Raw genomic sequence first — 18,472 nt, forward strand, 5'->3', positions numbered from 1 at the left:
TCTCTCTCTCCCTCTCTCTCTCTCTCTCTCTCTCTCTATATATATATATATATATATATATATATATATATATATATATATATATATATATAACGAAAATAAATCTACGGTCCCAATATCGAATAGTATAGCCACGCTTTACTTGTCACTTTACAAATGACTAATCAAGGATGAATATGAAAGTTACAAAACTTCAATCACACAAGAACATAAAATACAAAAATTACAGCTGTGTTGATGAGTTTGGATAGTCTGTATTTCTCTCTATTCCTATTCTCACTAACATTCGTAGATTGGTTGAAGTTAGACATTAACACCGCTGAATGATGGTCCAGTGGTCTAGAGGTGAAGTGTTCGCACGCGAGGCTGATAGGTTCTGGGTCCGAATTCTGCAAGGCGAGATTGTGGATGCGCACTGCTGAGGAATCCCATACTAGGATGAAACAGCCGTCCAGTACTTCCAGGTTTTCCATGGTTATTTAGCTTCAATTAACTCATGAATTCAACTATTAAATTTAAACAGTAATTACAATTTCATACACATAATTCCCTTTATTCTCTTAAAGAGAGCAAGAACAAAGATTGGTGCAGAATAATATGTTATTCATTTTATTTCGTTAGGTTCTCGTCAGCTACTTACAACCTAAAATAAATAAAATTTAACATTATTACAGATATTGACATACTTATACATAAGAGGGTGATTAAGGATGAATAAATGTATCATGGTGTAGCGAAGATTCCGATAGAGTTAATCAGATCATAACATTTTGTCTCGAATAAATAAAATTTGAGAGGGAAAGTTCCGGAACATTGAAATAGTGATTAGAATTCATGAACTCATTTTATTTTAATTGTGATCCAAAGAATCTATTTCACATTACTAATAAGAATAATAAGACTATAGTAACTGATCATCAGAATGAATTATCATAATTTTCAATCAATCAAATAATCTTTAATATTCAGAATTCTATTAAAATTTATATAATATATATTCTTATTTTTTTCTAATTAATACCAGGTAACAAATTGGTTTTATGCATTGAAACAATTTCGTCAACCAAGTTTATTGGCATTCTTATTCGTGATATGGTTTATGGGTTTGGGTTTAGGTCAAGTATTCACATTTTTATTTTGGCATATGCAAGAATTAAATGGTTCACCAACATTATTTGGTATTGCATCAATTATCAATCATGTATCAGAGATATTAATGTATCAATTTAGTAAACAAATAATTGATAAAATTGGTTAGTGTTTAAGATTAATACTTGTTGATTATTAGTTATTCAATTGTATAAATTGTTGAAGTTTTAATTTATATAGAAAATTTGAACTAATAATTGTTTATATGTATATCAATGAATTATTTTTCCTGGAAGGAGCTGGAAAGAATTGCCCAGGACAGGGTTGAATGGAGAATGCTGGTGAGCGGCCTATGCTCCTTCACGAGGAGTAACAGGCTTAAATAATAAATAATGAAAATAATAAATATCAATGAATGAACCTTGAAAGGGATCAAATTTTGCATAGATGAAATCAATGATAGATCAAATTTATCAGCGTTCCTTAAATTTTTCCAATATGTACGTAAAACTTTGGGCAACTAAATACTCGAAGGGTACCAAGTTTTTTTCATCAAAAAACTACTACTCTTTAATGTATCGTAGTTTTCGATTTGTTACTAATACTAATAACAACTGAAAAATCATTGAAAGCAAGGAGATTCTAAATAACAGCTTGACATAACTTCACATGGGATAGAACGTTCAGTATATGTGCCTGGTCCTACGTTGTAGCTGATTGACTGACTGACTATTCATTATCGAAAATCAGTGTTGTTCTTAGTTGTATACGATTCGCCTCAAATAATAAAATGGCATCAATTATTCCAACAACAACAACACTCTTATTATATCTTGGAAAGACGAAAAAATATAACGTCATACGACTTCCAGATTATTCATAAATATTACAGTTGAAAACAACAAGTACACTATGGTGTTGTATTGCATAAATCTACCTATAGTCTTAGTTTAAACTAAGCCTTAAAAGAGAATGGGATTAATACGACTTAGTTTGTATCGATTTTAACTACAATCCATTGACTGATATCTCAATAGTGGTGGATATGCATAATCACCTGTCTGTCTATCCATTACTTTGTATCTCAGGTTTATCTATTAAAGGTTTCAACTTAAAACAATAAAAATCTACTTTGAATTTAAACAAATATCCAGCATATTTCGGTTATCACAAATAAATTAAGCATTAATTTTTATTAAACGATTAGAATAAAAGGATTAGATGGATTTGTTCCATTGAAAATGGAAAAAAAGGCTACCAATATTCCTTATTTCATGAGACAATTACTATCAAACAAGTTACATCATAGATCATATAATGATCGGTAAGCAGCGTAAATGATAAGATTTACTATTATAATCTCTATATTCATCCTCATGGTAATATCAGAATTGTTATAATAACTTGTGGTCGCTATGTGCCCTGCTAATGTGTAACGTAATCATACCGCCAATTAGAGAGCCATGGGTTATCGATCAGACCTATGACGCATAAAACACGTACGAACAGTCTACAGTCCTCACTGATCCTGCTACCTGTCTAGCCCAGTCAGTTAAGTCCAGAACACAAATCCCAGCCTCTGCGATATCAATCGTTTACTTCAAACATACTGGGTTTATATACTAATCAAACAGACCACATCGTACCATAAAATATGAAACAACATTTGTACAAAGAATGGTAAATCTTATAATAATAGTTCATAGATCAAAATAAGGCTCATAATAAGCGGGACATGAATATGAAGTTTTGTTATCTAGCAATTATACGATAAAAATATACGCATAGTATCGGTCCATAAATGGATCACAAAAGTTATCGTTCATTATACTTATCGGGATATAACAAGAATCCTACTAAATTCCATCTTTGATAAAATCGTTTTATTAGATTGTAGTGTCGGTTATTATGTTAAGCCCATATACCTTATTCTAGCTTTCGGACAGCCCATTCCATTCATTCTGCTTGAGTCACATTCTGACCTTGTTATTTATTCAATCTTGACTGTTTTTATATGAGCGCGTAGGCGTGTGTACATTTCTTATCACATGTCTGTAACTTACTTTTGTATAGCTATAAATATTGATTAGCGCTTGGTTAAATGGGAGTTGGCTTACCCGCCATCTGCACCATGCATCGTTTCTCTTCTCTCTACTCCGTTCGTTTTATATGCAAAGCATATGTATTCACAAGTCCAATCTCGTTATTTGGCTTATTTAATTCCGTTATTGACTAACACGATTTAAGTCGATGATTATAAACGAGGATAGGCGATAGCAAACATTCATTACGATCGAATTAAAGTCAGATCACGGGCCGCTAAAGTGGAGAGCCCGTCAACAAACATCGTCCGATCTAAACGATGTCAAAATAACGGGCCCCACTAAAAGATAAATGCTATGAAATTTCAAAGATTTTTTTTTAATTCTTAGCAGATATAAACAGAAAAATTAATGAAAGATTATAGAGCACTGAAAATACTTGATTATATTTTGATACTCAGCTTCTTAGAGAATTAAGCCTCTCTAATAAAACAGTAATTCATTATGAATTATTTCAAGCCTTTCAAATGAATACTGTGAAACTGTAAGAAACAAAATATTATGATAACAAAACGATTATACGAATGGGCTAAAGCTGAAAGATAAGAACGACTTAATTTTAAATAATTTGACAGGATGATTTTAAGCTCAAGACGTAAACTGAGAATTGGTCGTGTGTGGAAGTATGGATATAAACTGTTTAGAAGTCAAAACATTTTGGTTTACAGAGGTGAATCATTTAAACTCTTGTTTCTAGCCAAAGCTATATTTATATTTATGTGTATATTACGTAATTGTAATATAACAGTTCAATTTTTTCTAAATCTTTAGGTCATATAAAAGTTCTGTATTTGGGATTAGTTGGCAATGTGGCAAGATTTCTTTATGTCTCTTGGATCACAAATCCATGGTGGATACTTCCATTTGAACTTATACAAGGTGATTCAAAATTGTATATTATTACTTTTTATAGAAATGTTAATTTTGGCAAGACTCTAATTTAGGGACGACCTTTCAACGAATCCCAAATGACCTTGACAACTATTAGCCAATCAGAAGACAGTATAAAGTAAAAATATATTGTAAGAAAGTACTGAATTACAGTGGATATTCTTCTTTTACATGATTTAAAAACTTGTTAAGGTTTGATAGAGGTTCAGAGGTCCTGAATTCATAATGCATACAGTATAGAAACTCATCCATAGGGTTAGGGTGGCGAGAATCTAATTTACGGACAAGCCAAAAAGAAGCGTTTGAGCCAAGTTTAACACGTGATGCTAACATACGATCGGTTTACAGCGGATTTTAGAGCAGCGGTGTTTATTGAGAGGCTACAACCCTAACCCTATGGATGAGTTTCTATACCGTATGCATTATGAATTCAGAACCTCCGAACCTTTATCAAACCTTAACAAGTTTTTAAATCATGTAAAAGAAGAATATCCACTGTAATTCATTACTTTCTTATAATATATCTTTACTTTATACTAACTGTCTTCTGATTGGCTAATAATTGAAACTGTTCAAACGCTTCTGATTGGCTCGTCCCTAAATTAGAGCCTGGCCATGAAATTAGCTATGATCCCAAAATACTATATGGATGAAAGAATTCCGCGCCAAAATCCAAGACTTGTTATCTTGAACCTGATTGGTTCTTCCATAGATTATAGTCTCGCCGTCAAAGTCTTATTTTCAAATTGTTTCACAGTTATTCAAAGCATAAAAAACATTACACTGGAACTGACGTCATGATAGAATAATGATTATTTCAGTACAAACATGGGCTTATATTAGACACAATAATGGACGTCTCCAACTTAATCCAAAATCGTCTTGGATATATCCATAGATAGAGCTGCCAAACACGTATTAAGGCGGAGAGTTCTACTCGTTGACAAATAGATGTGGCAATCGAAATTCAACTGTTGGTAGTTGACTCTGAGTTTGTAAACATTTTGAAGTATTTCAGTAAGTTAGTCCTTAAAGTAAATGTGAAAACTGAAAGAATGATGAATACAAGATAATAATTCAGTAACTTAAAGATTGTAATCAGTTGAATCCTTTTTAATGATTTGATATGTTTACTTTTTATTATACAAGAGCTTTGAGATATGATAGGTCAAATTTGTCAGCGTTCCTTAAACTTTTCCAACACTTAAGTAAAATTTTTGGCAACTAAATGCTCTGTGAACTGCTCAAAGGGTACCAAGGTTTTTTAAGAGCTACTAACCTGTAGTGTATGATAATTTTCGTATTTCTTTTTACCAATACTAATGTTAACTGAAAAATCATTGAAAACAAGGAGACTCTAGACAACAATTTCATGTCTGTTTAAAAAGGGTGCACACAACTTTACATGGGATAGAACATTCCATTTTCGAGTTAAATGTTCCATATATTTATTTAATGCCTCAATTAAGATCAATTTGTGACGAAATATTGTTTAATGAATAAGGAAATTCTCAAAGAATCATCTTATTTAAGAATATCATCATAGCTATAATTATTGTCCATGATTTATACGTCACCATAGATTATCCATAATTCTCAACATTCATCTATACAAAAGTTAATATAACGTGTATTAATAATGTTATGGCTTTAAATTGCGATCGATTACAGTGACACGTAAACACGTACGGACGGCCTAGAGTCTCGATTGGTCTCGCTTCCCTGTCTAGCCCAGTCAGTTGAGTCCAGAACACAAGCCACAGCCTCGGAGATATGAATCATTATATTTCAAACATACTTTGTTTATATACCAATCAAACATACCACATCGTACCATAAAATAGAAAACAACATTTTGTACAATATTCAACAAGTGAACAGATATCGACCAATAGAAAATGTCCATTTAAAGTCCAAGGACACCATTGGACTTAACATGATAATTATTGGTCTATTCCTCCGCATCCACAACAAATAAGTTGGTGATTAATATATGTTTAGCAGGTCAACTTAGAATATAAAACACACTCAATTGGTTCCAACACATTCTGTTCAATAGTATCTTTGTTTTGCTATTCATTATATGAATTATTTGAATTTTGAAATGTTTATGAATAAATTATTAGCATTTTTAATGTAACTTATCCATCTTATTTGGATTATTCTTATTGTACAAGCAAGTGGATAACGCGATAGCGTCCGAAGCGAACGGTACTGGGTTCGACTCCCAGAGTGAACATCAACTCTGACATGCAGGTACATCTAGCCGACGAGTCCCAAAGTAGGACGAAACGCGCGTCCTGGATTCCACTGCTAGCCACTATCCATCTTTGCTTAATTATTCTTATTGTTCACTTTTTAATTAAACCATTTATTATAAATTTAAAAAGATGGCGGTTAAATTTTGAAAGCAAAAATTAAAACAAACCTTTGTGATAAAAATATTGAAATAAATCCTTAACTGATTGAACTCATATTATTCAAACTTCCATGTTATCAATCAATATAATTATGATTATGCTTCACTTCACCAGTGGACTGATAAAACATTCAGCTTCTAGTTGATAAGACTGCTGTTTCAAATTTTTTAAAAATAGTAAACCACATTGTACTTTAAATTATCATCTCTGAAAGAGTAACTGTTACGTCAAAATGAAGACGTTGAATTACCCCATATCTGATACTTAGAAAGTAAAAAGATATTTCACGAATGAATAATAGACAAACCGATGAAGAAGTCTTGGTGTATAAATAATAAACTTCCGCATTATTCTGAGGTATACATTTTTAAGGTAGAATAAATCAGTTACTTTTTAGAGAACATTTACATAGTTTAATATACCCGCCTTAGTTGGAAAGTGCTAAATAAATTTACCCATCGGGTGTTTCGTAAAATCTCCAAAAATAGTAAACCTTAAGTAGAATAACGATAGTTTGAAGGGTGAATCATAAAACAACCAACATACGCTTGATAATTAGTTTAAGCCATGGCATTCAGTTATGAGTCTCATACAAAACCTTCAGGATATTAGGAACATCTTGTTGACGTGTAACAACCAGCATAAAACCTGAATTTTGTGTCTTCTGTCATCTGCTGAAAACCAAGTAGCATTACAACATCGTGCTCATGATTTCAGGTTGCTTAGACTAATGATTACATTGGGGTTTAATCGATAGAAACCGACCAGAACTAAGCACTAGACAAATATGATATTCATTATCACCCAATGAACAACTAATGTAGACAGCCAATATCTTTACACTTCTAACCGAACGTGCTTTTCCACAGATTAGAATAAAGGTGAATTTTCAATCAGTTTCGTGGACAATAACTTAAGGTGGAAAACCCGTTCTAATAAGTAACAAGAAAGAAATTGAAAAACACAAACAAAAAAATTAATTTCAATGAACACAAATTAGGGTACATCAAATTAACTTCCTAAAGTTCTCTATGTTTAAGAAGATTTAGTTTGTTACTCATAATGGTAAGCATTATATTATATTATGATTAAAAGATAATGATTCTATCAGATTCCTTATGATATTATGTTCTGTCTCTGAAATCTTTTTCAGGTCTTACACATGCTGGTGTATGGGTAGCCTGTTGTTCATATATTATGCAAGCATTCCAGCCGGAATTTCGTTCATCAACATTAGGATTTCTTCGTGCAATACATTATGGTATGGGACGTGGTCTAGGTGCCATATTTGGTGGACTTGTTATATCTAGTTATGGTAAATGATAATTTTGATTTTTGTTTTGTAATATTATCCTCTTTATTTGGTAATATTACATTGTTTAAATTAAATGGTTCAATTGAGAATCTTTCATTGTCCTTCTTGATATTACACGCAAATTTAATCAGTTCGTCCTGTTAATCTTGCTTGTGACACGTTTTTTCACAGGTTTCTTATGTCATTAGATTTAACATGAATACCTTTTAGATTAACCCTTGACCATGCAATTGATTACCTATTTACCTATAAAATGCATTTGAAGAAAATCCAAGAAACAAGTATTTTTTTAATATTCGGCTACAGATTTTGTTTTTGTTTTTATCAACTTTGAAAAAGAAGAAGATTGTATGAAATTCCTGTATGGATTGATAAACCAGATTCATAATTTATTATTTATTTATTTAAACACATAAACATTGGTACAAGAAAGCACCGAATGTTATATATATATATATATATATATATATATATATATATATATATATATATATATATATATATATATATATATATGCCACACTTCATCATTCGACTTGTGTGAGGGCTGGAATACTGCAGGTAATCTTCTTAGAAGACCACTGACCGAGCCTTCAACCTAGTGGTCTAATGCACAAGACAGTAGAGCAACGTCAGGAGATGCAGTTCCATGATAGCCGTTGACTAACAATAAGTTCATACGCCATTTGTCCCCTCAGGACCCTCGAGCAAGTGTGCGCCATTGATTTGGAATCAGGGTTTTTCAACTCCCCTAGGTGGATCCTCCGCACTTATCAAACTGCCCTTTGGCCTCTCAATTTCTTAGACAACACCCACACCGCGAGAAGGCAGTGAGTAGGACTTCCCTGCAAGTGGTTGTATGCACGTGGTCATGTGAGAGCATTTCGAGAGGGAAAACTGACTCTCCCCACTCTCGACCGTACCAGAGTATTTTGGAGCTGATTCATAATGATGTCTGCTGATTGCAAATAACCCGAAATCTCACGTTTTTAAAAGGATTCTGGTACACCTACTTCCTCGATTCACAATGCAAACATTTTTCCAATCAAATTTATATCCATATTTGTCTGTGTAACCTGATATAGATGATGATATTTTCTATTGTTTCACTGCTAGTCTATCTACATTTAAGTACATATGAAGAGTGCTTCCACATTACATAGTGTAAGGCTTCTCGTGATTGGTCAAATTTATGTTTTACAATGTTTCATTTGTTTTATTCCACTCTTGTATTTTTCTATTTGAAAAAGAATGAGATGAACTGACTTTAAGGGTTTGTGGGAGAGATGGTTTTTAAGAGATTTCGAAATTATTATACTGATTTAGGTAAAAGCTTTTCACATACTGTAGGATGATATATTTTCCTTAGATTTTAGGAGTGTTTTTCCTTCGGTATATAAATTTTCTATACATCGTATTAATAAAATTACTTTCATAGAAGATGAATAGAAAATAGGTTTCATGTATTCGTTATTTTTTGCAGATCAAGTACATTTTACTAGTATGAGAAGAAAGTTTATTTCGGACACAGTTATTTGAAACTAGTTGACTTTCGACTACACTCCATTTCACGTCTAAACAAGATTCTGTCTACTATAGAGTAACTAAGTGGGAGATATCGTTAATTCCTAAATAATATTTGCAATTCAAAAGTTATTATTAGAAACGTTTGATTATTTCGGTTGAAATCACTAGTCGATATAGGGTAGATCACCATTGAAAACCTGGAAGCACTGGACGGACATTACATCCTAGTATGTGACTCACCAGTAGTACTCATCCACGACTCTGTCACGCTCCCGAACACCTAACATCTAGACTACTGAGCCAGCATCCAGCGGTGTTAATGTCTAACTTTTACTAATTCATGATATTGTACAAACCTTCATCTATCTCCTGTGGTGGATAATTGTCTCACACCCGATAAAGATCTATTATTTGTTAGTTACATTTCTTATTGAATTACATGACAATAACATATGCCTAATGTGATAACAGATAATGGTTTTCATCATTTATTTAGGTAGTTTGTAGAGTTTACTTCAGTATGAAGATTACTTTAGTTATGGTTCAATGGCTTTATACTTTTCTCGTGATCTGAAGATTCTGTAATTGACCTTATATAGAAGGTGAATTCAAACTGCTAACGAATCATATGTTTAGATAACTCAAAACAAATGTATTAACTATAGAGCTATATCATCGGTAAACATAAAGCATCGATTCTAGTCAATCAGGACCTCGAACACTAATTTTAGGTTTTAGCACGAAATTTAAATACCACGCTTAACAAGTAGTAAAAATACCTTTTCATACTAATTAAGATGTTTAAAATGATAATGAAAAAATTATTTTTGCCACCACAAAGTTAAATATTAGTTTTAAAAGCACTAAATGCACAATTCTATCTCTATAGATAGTATATAACAGATAAACTGACACTATTTAAAAATCATAACCCTAACTAATTAATTCTGAAACAATCCTTAACCTACTGACATTATATTTTGTGAACGAACTAATCAGAAAACACCTCTTAGATCTTGGCTTGGATTTTGATAGCTACAGAGTATTTTTACATGAGAGATGATGTCATTTCATGATGAAAACTTTAATTTTAATCCTCTAATCCTAATTCTAAATATCTCACCTTAACGTTCAGACTTGTTCTTATAAGGTTTCGATAAAACGCATAAAGTATATACAGATAGGTGAAGCCATTTACAAACTAAATAACCTGTAGAGAATCTTAATGAATTCATTAAATATGCGGAATTTGTATGAACTATCCATTTACAAAACCTATTTTATGATTGACTAAGAACTGGCTGAAAATTCATCACATTCATTTTGATCTCTTTCTTAGATCGTACTCTAACAACTTCTACCTTTCATCACATAAAATGAGCAATTGAAATAGTTATGTAATAATGATCAGTATGTATAAATTTATTAGGAAGAAAAATTCTCCTTTCATTATGCATTAAACATGAGAATAATGTACATATCAAATGGTCACTTTTATAGATATACATTACTTTTTAGCGCCTCATAAACAATCAACTTTTGTTTCAGTCTAATTTAATTTTCAGTTAACTTTCAAAGAAATCATTTTATTAATAGTTACGCAATATGAGTAAGGAACTGATTAAACAGGAATATCTAATTTGTTAATACATAACTTCCTCATATGGTTACCTTATCCTTCAGTTTCACTAACTGATGTGAAAAGCGAAACAAGAAGCCCTGACAAACTACGAAAGCTACTTTTCGGGACATTATTACATTTTATTCAAAGCCTGTAAAATACTAACATTTATTTTTGTCCCTAATCTGTTCTACAAAACATGCTTTCGTTCGATGTATGATTCATTGCCATACCCTTTTCTGTTCCGAAACTATTGTAATTTAAACATAATATTTTGCACCCTATTTTCTACGCTAATTCCCGGCTTTGGACATAATTGTGTTTTTCCTAATTATTGTACGTTACGGTCGGGTTAGTCACCTATTTACTCATGTACCTTTTTACACTAATCTAAAAAGTCAGAAATCAGGATATCGTGAATAGATCGAGCAGTGCTCCAGTTGTCTTGTCTTCTCTCATTCGTGTGTTTGTCAACCCGTCAGGTGATAGAATATTTTTCTTCTCTCTACCCCGCTTCGAACTCACGCGTACTAGCCTCAAGGTTAGGTCGGTCAGCCTATCGCGCCAAGGTCTTGATCTGGATTAGATAAGTAACCTTAGCACCAAAAGTGGGTAGACAGATCAAAGGACATAACACTAACTCGAATAAATATTTTGTAGGTGATGATGAATAACTATGGGAAAGATTAAAGAATCTATTGAAATGAATACATTCTGAATAAATGAATGAAACTATGCAATGAGATTTCTGAAATATTAAAATTTCAAAATTGATAATAAACCTTGGACAATTAATGAATTTCTTAAAACCTTTAAACTCTAACAGGTTTTATTACATCCGTTGTGAAATGTATGTGATTCATGTGAACTGTTTGGTACTTTACTGAAAAGTGTCTTTTAAATCACATAATTTTTGTAAGAATGACTTGATCTTATTTATACACTGTTTGTTGAGACAATGTCATATCACATTTTGTGAAAAACTTCAACCTGAACGAAACGGACATGTAGTTTGCCGTTTACTTACGTTTTTATTTCTTTCTAGAACTCATCTTACAGTTAGTCAGAGAAGTAGCATGAGATAAAAAATTTATACGTCAATTACTATGGAGGTGTATTCTAATTATTAGTGATGAGCTATTTAAACACATTATCAGTTAATAGATTTTCGGAGCTTTATCTGAATTTGTCGTATATACATTAGGAGATAAACAAAATGCAGGAGCGTTTACCTCATCAAGAATGTAAATATGTCTTGCTTGTCAAAGTCTAATAACCCGGAATTCATCTCCTAGAGTTCCTGCTGATTGTTAACAATCATTTAACATTAGAAACCGGCAAATTTTCTTGACTAAGATATAATTCAGATCTAGGCTATAGTATATTTTCGTCTGATTATTCAACCAGTATTTTCATACCGCTGATTAGTCGGATAGGTACAAACGATTATTGAACATTTAATACTTGTTCTCTGATTAATTAATATTGTACCAACTGACCTAGAAGAAGAATCTAATGTTAGTAACAAGAGGCTATTTGGAAAGATAATACACCAAACTGAACTTCCTGGTGAGACTGAAATAAATGTATATCAATACATAACGAGAGTATATTTTGTAAATGTTTACTATAAATTTTAATTACACTACTCAAGAAACTTAACGTTTAAAGTATTCTTTCTGTTAATTAACTATTTCTATCAGGAACTCCAACAATGTTCAGGGCGTATGGAGCAGCATCCGCTTTAGTTCTTTTAGGATTTCTTTTATTGAACTATTTTATGCCGATTCCAGCGGCCAGTGAAGAATCAAATGAAGATGATAAAATGTATGGACAAATTTCATCAGACGGACGTAGTTCGAATACAGGACAATTTGGTAAGTATTGTTGTCTCTCTCTCTCTCTCTCTCTGTCATACACACACACATACTTTAAACGACTGTATGTGTTGAAAATCAAATTAATGTTATGATTTACACACACAAAATCAAGATTAAAAGTATGATTTTGGATCATTCGTCAATTTGTACAGTTATCTTTTTAAGCATTTTTATACATTGATAATAAATCTTACTGGAAAAGATTCACAAATGTATCCAGTTGTCAATAGTGATTTTCCCCTATATGTAATATTAATTACCTTACTGATTTAAATCAGTACTGAGTGTCTAATGATAGAACTAAATAATTAGTTAAATAAAATACTTCCTAGTGATCTTGTTAAAATTAAAAGTTTACAAACTAAATCAACAATAACAGTTTAATAATTGAATTCATGAATCAATTGAAGCTAGACTACCATAGAAAACTTGGAAGCACTGGACGGTCGTTTTGCCCCACTGTGGAACTCCTCAGACGTGCGCATCCACGGCCCCACCTCGCGGGATTCGAACCCAGGACCTATCGGTTATGTGCTCGAACGCTTAAACTCTAGACCACTGATCTGGCCGGCATCCAACTGTGTTAATGTCTAACTCCAACCAATTCGTATTCAATAATCCTTAAATTATTATTAGAAATTTACAAACAATGAACAAGTTATTCTGTAATTATAAAGAAATATAAGTAACGGGAACATTTCATAAAATGTTAAATCCTACTTTACTTATTTAGGAAAATATTCTATCTATTCAATTGAAGTCGAGAAGTTTTCCAAGATCGTTGTACAAATATACATATGCGAGTTGAGTAGTGTAATCCTACTATAAATGTTAGATCTATTGATACCGAGTTATAAATAAGCAAATAAAAAGTATGACATAGAGTCATTTTACACTAGGAAGACGCGAAATTTTCATTTGCTAAATATCTGACTTGATGTTTACTTTGTTCTTGTTTAACTTGTGTTATTTTTAAGAAGAACCCCTCTTTATAAAGTTTCAGACTGTCGAAAATTGAACTTTTTATACAAATTCCGATAGTATATATTTTAATAACACTGGAAACAAACTTAATGATCAACATTATTCAACATCAAACAAACATTATCCTTTTTTAAATTCACTTCGTATTGTGTACTTGAATCTTCGCATTGATATTTAGAACTGAAATTGATTAGTCTCTTATTGACATATGTGCATACTGTGTGTAATGCCTCGATATTGCCTTAATTCACAAGCATTCTAAGTGGCTAACAATGGAATCCAGGACGCACGTTTCGTCCCATTTGGGACGTGATGACGTTTGAAGCGAACGATACTAGGTTCGAGTCCCAGAGCGAACATCAACACAGATGTAGGTAAATCCGTCTGACGAGTCCCCAATAGAACGAAACGCGCATCCTGGATTCCACTGTTAGCCACTAAACATCTTTTCTTATTATCCTTCTTCTCCCGTAGTTTCACTCTTCATACCTTCTCCAATTCATGACAGTTTTTCTCAATAACGCTGGTCAGAAAGTCATTCTTCCTGCACTAAAATACTTGCGTAATTTGTGATACTACAGATTAGTTGTTGAATCGAATTACATTAAATTTACTTAACCTAATTTGCAAAAGAATTTTGAGTGTTATACACAAATTGTTTGATAAATTCACCAATTTCTTATTTAAATAACAGAATGATCACTGAAACAGTTTATTCAAAAACGTCGCATTTACAACGATATCATAATTGATGTGTATGATCGGATTAGTTAAATTGCAATTGACCAATTAGGTATTATTTCCTTAAATAAATCTTGTATCATTCAATCTACTTTGAAATCAACTTAAGAATGGACATACAACTTTATTCGTTATGTAAAAGTGATAAATTATCTTATTTGTAAAACATGTAATCTAATTAATGATCAATTTAATATATCTGATCCATTTGTAAAGCATATTATTACTTATCTAATTAATCGATTTCAAATATTATCAAGTAAATCACCTTATCAACAAAATTCTTATTAACTTATTGTTATCATTTACAATCCTTAGTCAGGTCAGGACTGGAAACTACTTGAAATCCTGTTACTAAGACAAGAAAACTTTAAAATATAAGTTTCCCGTGGCTACCTATTTAGTGGTACTTAATGACGAGAAATGAATGTTATTATTCATGAAATGATACGATCCTTAATAATTAACCCTAACATTTAGGTTCTAATTGATTGAAAATTGAGTAACATACAAACTAATTTCATTGAATCCCCTACAAAATTTAATCATATTTCTTTTATAAATAAGATCTTTCGTCTAATTTGATTGAATAGTTTCACGGTATTTAGGCACTGAGTTAATGTAAGGCATTAAAGAGGAAGAATGTATTTGGAAAATCTCAGCGAAAGAATTTAAAGTATATCCAACGTTTTGCCAGGCGAAACATTTATGTTACTATTTTTTGTTTAAGCATGTAGTCTTATTACATAACAAACCAGGTCTTCAGTAGTCACTATCACGAAAACTTAGACACAAACTGTACTTTCCATTCTAGTTAACGGATTGAGTAAATTAAAATAGAGATAGTAGAGTTCACTGAATTATAATTGAAATTATAAATAATTTAGCTTAATGAAAACATATTAGATGAAAGAAACATTTTGTCGATAAATCAATTTTTTATTACTTCCCTATATTAAAAAACAAACAAAAGAACATTTGAAAAAAAATTACATTTTATTATCCCCTTTGTATAAAACTAGGTAATGTATTCCAAACAACTGAAGTAACTCATGACTACTATTTACAAAATGAACAAAAATCAAATCAATTCCAACGACAACAATAACAACAAATAGTTTATTCATCATTTTGGATCTAATAACATTGAAGATATAACTCATTATTGTTAAATGTTATAAGATCTATGATTTTATGGTTACTAGCAACAACAACAACAACAAACATGGTAATAGTTGGTTGTGAATGTTATTTCGAATATTTCCTTTTTCTCAAATAATACATTACTTCTTTAGCGTTTTCTTATACAAAATTAAGTAATTACATACTGAATTCTTTCTTCTTCTTAAAAACCTTCAGTTGAACATTGAAAAAGAAAAAACAACTTCATCAAACATAATCTTGAATAATTGTACTTTATTTCCATATAAACAATTTCTTAAATCATTTCAAATTTATTTATTTATGAATATATTGACTTATAACTTTGATATAAACTTCTTTAGTTTATTTGATTAATCATTTATTGTTACAGTGAATAAATTCATGTCAAGTATAACAATGACAATGTATATTCATTGAATGGTTGTGAATTAATCCTTTCTCCTATTACAGATATATATATATATATATATATATATATATATATATATATGTCATTTCGCTTCTTCTACTTCTTCTTCTCCTTCTTGTTATGCATTTAATCATTATACTTTCTAATGCTTTGAAGAAGGAAGTACCAAAGTATTTTATTTCTCTAAAAACTGATAACAATATTTTACTGCAAGCAAGTACTTACTTCATTCATATTCTAATTCAATATACTAAATATTTATTTATATAATACATTTTTCATGATTATCAGTAATCTTTTACTCAATCACAAATAAGAAGAATTTAAAGATGTAAGTTTACTCATCATTCAAATTGGCGCATTTTTGATCAACAATGAAAACAACAACAAGTTGATAGTAATAAATAGAAATACAAAGTAAACTTATAACAAATTGAATATCTTGAACAGATAATTTTCTTTGTTATAAGACTCGACTTTTATACAGATAATCATGACTATTTCAAGTTGTGTTTCTATTTTGAAAATAAGTCGAATACTTACAATTTACAGAAAAAGGTTTAACAAATAGTTGAATAATTATAATTTCATCATTTTCTTTTTTTTATTTATCAAATTACGATCATGTTTATCATCATTTTTCATATGAAACTATGTATTTCGACTTTGGGGGACGGGTAAACCGGTAAGCCAGGGGTTTTCGTGCACATGTTACACATTGTCGCCGATATTTTGTGTCATTATTTATCAGCTATTAACACCATTTTTTCCCGTCACACGTTAATTTTCGTAATGTTTATGATTGTTACATAGCTTTTATTCCAGTTTATGAGTAGTTTGACGTATTTGTTGCTTACAGCCTGAGTGAATATTAAGTCAGCCTAATGTGGTTATTTGTAACAATACAACCTCAAGCAAGTAAAATTCACCATTTTTCAAGTCAAAAATAGATCACAAATTGAGTTTTAAGGAAAATAAGCTTTAAAACCTTTTAAATTTGGTTCACCTCCTTGATTATGGTTATGATGAACATGGATTTTGGTAGTTGGTTATAAAATGTAGGATGATGCAGTTAAGCGTTAAACTATTTATCAATATTATATAGCTTGCTAACATACAGCCATAAACAGTCATATCTATTATAAGCAAAACCATTTTAGACTGAGTTACATATTATTATGTAACGTATCTGAGAAAAATTATGTGAGTAGCAATTAACGTTGAGTCTTTTCTATCTGCTTTCTGGACGTATACAGAAACAGTGTATAACACTACTGGAAGTGCCACATTAAGTAGTCACATGTCCTTCATAAGTAAAACGATGCGTGTTTCTTTTGAGCATGGTAACTAAACCACGTCATAGTTAATACTAATTTATAATGTGTATGTTATATGGTTTACGAATGCATTTCTGTAAACAGAATCCGCAATCACAGACCAAATTATGAACTAATTTCTAATGCACATTGTCGAGTTGGTAGCTGTTTGTAAAATGTAGGTTGAAGTAATTAACCTAACCGATTGGCATCATAAACACGGTGTAAAGTAAAATAATAACACAGTGAGGCGTTCATAGTTATGTGATGGGGATTTGAAGCTTCCAGTGCTTGATACTACACAACCCTAGAAGAAGTAGAATCAAATAACAAGTATTAATGAGTTAATTCTTGAATTCCTACTGTATTACAAACTTACTCGGCATAAGTCCAAAGCAATTCAGGCCAAATACGTGGTGAAAATTGAACGAGCAATCGAAGCTAAATAACAATTTTTTGGCACTCATATCTCCTTTGTGACCACGGAACTCAGCAATGAAACAAACATTGGTGACGTCACAAAATATTGTATAAGATCATTTATGGAGATAAATAACGTTTAGTCTGGAAAACAAAATAATCAATAGATGGTCGATTCTTACTAACAGCAAGCACATACTACATAGGTATATGTTGCTTGTGGCTATCCTGACGAGTGGACATTAGCGTTCTTTTCTAATTGTTTATGAGTTGTGGTGATGTTATTCATCTATTTACTCATGTCGGAGTTATATGCGAAAATGAGTTGTGAAAGCATTTGCATTTCATTCACCTCCATAATTATAGTGGTGTTGAACTTGGATGTTCATAGCTGTTTGTAAAATGTAAGTTGAAGCACAGAACTGTATACAACATTACTATAAGTGCCACATTGATGGGTCACATTTTCTTCATAAGTCGGACGATGTGTGTATGTTGTGAGCATAGTAACTGAAGCAAGTTGTAATCAGCGCTAATTTGTGACGTGTCTGTTATAAAGATTACCAATGAATTTCTGTTAACGGAATCCGGAA

General features: G+C 31.4%; 1 protein-coding gene across 1 annotated transcript in view; it reads left to right on the plus strand.

Annotated features, from left to right (window-relative positions):
* The window catches only part of MFSD6 (Major facilitator super domain-containing protein 6), a 28,727-nt gene extending 11,747 nt beyond the window's left edge, over positions 1-16,980 (plus strand). Inside the window, exons 4-8 of the mRNA XM_051215663.1 lie at positions 1,025-1,253; positions 3,963-4,070; positions 7,656-7,817; positions 12,669-12,842; positions 15,593-16,980. Coding sequence (XP_051066194.1) covers positions 1,025-1,253; positions 3,963-4,070; positions 7,656-7,817; positions 12,669-12,842; positions 15,593-15,678 — 759 coding nt within the window. The 3' untranslated portion in view covers positions 15,679-16,980. The remainder of the gene's footprint in view (positions 1-1,024; positions 1,254-3,962; positions 4,071-7,655; positions 7,818-12,668; positions 12,843-15,592) is intronic.
* The last annotated feature ends 1,492 nt before the right edge of the window (positions 16,981-18,472 follow it).

Source organism: Schistosoma haematobium, chromosome 4 (assembly GCF_000699445.3).
Source record: "Schistosoma haematobium chromosome 4, whole genome shotgun sequence".
Classification (NCBI taxonomy): Eukaryota; Metazoa; Platyhelminthes; class Trematoda; order Strigeidida; family Schistosomatidae; genus Schistosoma; species Schistosoma haematobium.